The sequence below is a fragment of the Pelophylax lessonae genome, assembly GCF_965119305.1.
Source record: "Pelophylax lessonae genome assembly, chromosome: 10".
Taxonomy (NCBI): domain Eukaryota; kingdom Metazoa; phylum Chordata; class Amphibia; order Anura; family Ranidae; genus Pelophylax; species Pelophylax lessonae.
The window spans coordinates 34643942-34647559 of record NC_138777.1 but is presented as its reverse complement, the minus strand read 5'-3'; the positions used below and the strand labels follow the sequence as shown (position 1 = coordinate 34647559).

The following is a 3618-nucleotide window of genomic DNA, read 5'->3' as shown; positions in this document are numbered from 1 at the left end:
CGCTGTCCCATAGTAAAGGGAGCCTTAAAACTGCCTGACTGCAAAGGTCACTTTGTTTACTGTCACCATGGCAACAAGCAAGCGGTGACAGTTGGTGAGTCTGAGACTATAAATAGACCTGCAGCTGAGTCAACGGATCAAACCAGCAGTGAGAGGCGAAGGAGTAGCAGCACACTGTTAGTTCTTAACCTTGTTGAGTTGGTTTTATTGCGATTTTTTTTGTGATTTCCAAAAAAAATGGGAAACTGTTGTAGAAAAAAACGCACCCGTGTTGATGAGACAGCTTATCATCCAAAGTCACAGGCAAAGGTAAAAATTACTTTTAAGCCTTTAGTGGCTGGAAAACAACAGAGATATCAGTCTGATGTCTCTCTCTGCCATGATGTGCCTATTGTGCCTAGTGGAGGAAACTCTGCTGCCAGGCCAACTGACACTAATGGCAAACCAGAGGAGTCCCTTCAGCTGGAAACACCTCAGCTGAACACTCCAGTGACCTATACTGATGGAAAGGAGTTTGTTCATTCTGAGAGAGGCAGTAGCCCTCAGCTGAACACTCCTATTACCAATACCGAAGAAGACACATCTGTTCAGTCTGATGGAGCCAGTAGCCCTCAGCTAAACAGTCCTTTAAACTATTCCGATGAAGAGGGGTCAGAGCTTGAAACATCTCAGCTAAGCACTACAATGACCTATTCCTTTGAAGACAAATCTGTTCAGTCTGATGGAACCAGAAGCTCAGAGCTGAACAGTTCTGAAATCTCTTCTGATGGAGAGGTGACCTTTCCGCTTTTAAAACTTCAACCGAAACCTCGAGTGACCTTTGCCAATGGAGACACATCTGGTAGGTCTGATTCTTCCAGTAGCTTGCAACCTACAAGCCCTGTAAGCTATTCTGATGAAGAGGAGTCCTTTCAGCTTGAAACATCTCAGCTGAGCACTACAGTGACTTTTTCCTTTGAAGACAAATCTGTTCAGTCTGATGGAGCCAGAAGTTCAGAGCTGAACAGTTCCGAAATCTTTTCTGATGGAGAGGTGACCTTTCCGCTTTTAAAACTTCAGCCGACACCTCGAGTGACCTTTGCCAATGGAGACACATCTGGTAGGTCTGATTTTTCCAGTAGCTCACAGCTTAACAGTCCTGTAAGCTTTTCTGATGAAGAGGAGTCCCTTCCGCTTGGAACACTTCAGCTGAAACCTCGAGCGACCTATTCCGATGAAGACACATCTGTTCAGTCTGATGGAGCCAGAAGCTCAGAGCTGAACAGTTCTGAAATCTTTTCTGATGGAGAGGTGACCTTTCCGCTTTTAAAACTTCAACCGAAACCTCGAGTGACCTTTGCCAATGGAGACACATCTGGTAGGTCTGATTCTTCCAATAGCTTGCAACTTACAAGCCCAGTAAGCTATTCTGATGAAGAGGAGTCCCTTCCGCTTGGAACACTTCAGCTGAAACCTCGAGCAACCTATTCCGATAAAGACAAATCTGTTCAGTCTGATGGAGCCAGAAGCTCAGAGCTGAACAGTTCTGAAATCTTTTCTGATGGAGAGGTGACCTTTCCGCTTTTGAAACTTCAGCCGACACCTCGAGTGACCTTTGCCAATGGAGACACATCTGGTAGGTCTGATTCTTCTAGTAGCTTGCAACTTACAAGCCCTGTAAGCTATTCTGATGAAGAGGAGTCCTTTCAGCTTGAAACATCTCAGCTGAGCACTACAGTGACTTTTTCCTTTGAAGACAAATCTGTTCAGTCTGATGGAGCCAGAAGCTCAGAGCTGAACAGTTCTGAAATCTTTTCTGATGGAGAGGTGACCTTTCCGCTTTTAAAACTTCAGCCGACACCTCGAGTGACCTTTGCCAATGGAGACACATCTGGTAGGTCTGATTCTTCCAGTAGCTCACAGCTTAACAGTCCTGTAAGCTTTTCTGATGAAGAGGAGTCCCTTCCGCTTGGAACACTTCAGCTGAAACCTCGAGTGACCTATTCCGATGAAGACACATCTGTTCAGCCCGATACCTCTAGCAGCTCACAGACCAACAGTCCTATAAGCTATTTCGATGAAGAGGAGCTCACATCTGAACTAGAGGAGTTCACTCAGCCAAGCAAAAGAAAGATGGACGACAGAGGGACATTTAGCCAGTTTAGTTCCCCTTCTGTTAAACCTACTTTCAAAAAGCTGAAGCCCTATGAATCCCCTATATGCTCAATGAACCCTTGTGTGGGACAATATAACCTCCATAGCCTGAGAAGAGACCTGCAGTATGTAATGGAATATGGAAACGAAAACTATGCTTGCAAGAGGAGTGTTGAACTCTACTTCCTACCTGCGAACTGTCTTAGTCGTACAGAACTGGATGAAGAAGACCGAAGAAAAATGGTGCGCTGCCTTATCAAATCCCACTCAAAGCACTCCCTGAGCTTGGAGTCCCTGTGCCTGGCCATAAACTACCTGGACAGGCTCCTACTTAACCTCAGGGTGGAGAGGCGCACCTACAACATTATGGCCATTACCTCAATGGTACTTGCCTTAAAAACATCAGAGACATATAGTGAAGAATTGGAACAGATAATTCTGGGTTGTCGCAGACATTTCACCAACACCACAATGTGGACTATGGAGGCATTAATCATGAGGAAACTCAGCTACCGGCTAATTGCTCCAACCACCAACTTTTTCTTGCAGCATCTTATCATGAAGCGCATGGCCAGTGCAGAGCTCACTGCACAGACAGTGGAGGAGAACCATATCCTGATGGTATGTGCAAAAGCAATTGTTAAACTCTGCCTGACAGAGTACTATTACTGCTCTGTCCCTCCATCACTGCAGGCCATCTGCTGTGTCAAAGCTGCTGAATGGGTTGTCTGCCCAGACAAGACTGTCACCCTCACTGGTATACAAGGATACCCAGATGACAGCGTGCAGGAGGTGCTAGAGTACACGATTACTCTAATCAAAGACAACTCTAACTACTTAAGCAGCCTCACAGACTTTGAAGACAGCTTCTATCTATATCAATACTGAGCGCTCCACGCTCAGCAATTCAAACAACACCAAAGAGAGGAAGCTGTAAAGTAACAGCACCACCAAGGGCATATCCCCATAAAAATACTAACATTTACCAACATAACAAACCAGTCAGAATCCCCCTGATCCATCCCAGAAGCACTACAGGAAGAAGGGGAAGAGAACTATAGATTTCAGATCCGTTGCACTGGCTGTGTGGGCAATGACAGCTAATCACCTTCAGGGACAAGGGCATTAGTTTACATTCTAAAATTTTATCCTGAAAGGACCAGCAGCTCTCAAGTGAGATAAGGGATAAGGAAACACATTTGCAGCGTAAGATGGTTTGTGAGTGCCAATTTTTAACAGTTTCACGCACACATACCATCAGTGCGTCCACCAGTGCCTTCTTGTGCGCAGCCAAAGGTGTGGAGGAATTATCCTCACTATCCGATAATTCGGGGACGGTGGCCGCAGACTCTGCACAGTAGGCCACGTCCGCAGCCAGGGCTGGACTGGCCTGCCGGGATACTGGGAAATTTCCCGGTGGGCCGCTTTGAGATATAGCCGGAAAGAAAGTTTTTACTCCCCTTTGTAATCGCGGCCGCCGGCCCA

General features: G+C 46.2%; 1 protein-coding gene across 1 annotated transcript; it reads left to right on the top strand.

The window, feature by feature from the left end:
* Positions 1 to 237: 237 nt before the first annotated feature.
* Positions 238 to 3021, top strand: LOC309565909 (uncharacterized protein; the record flags this gene model as incomplete). The annotated part of the gene is made up of 4 exons (XM_082270938.1): positions 238 to 768; positions 820 to 1059; positions 1447 to 1794; positions 2203 to 3021. The coding sequence occupies 4 exons, from the start codon at positions 238 to 240 to the stop codon at positions 3019 to 3021; spliced, it is 1938 nt and encodes a 645-aa protein (XP_082127064.1).
* Between the last annotated feature and the right edge of the window lie 597 nt (positions 3022 to 3618).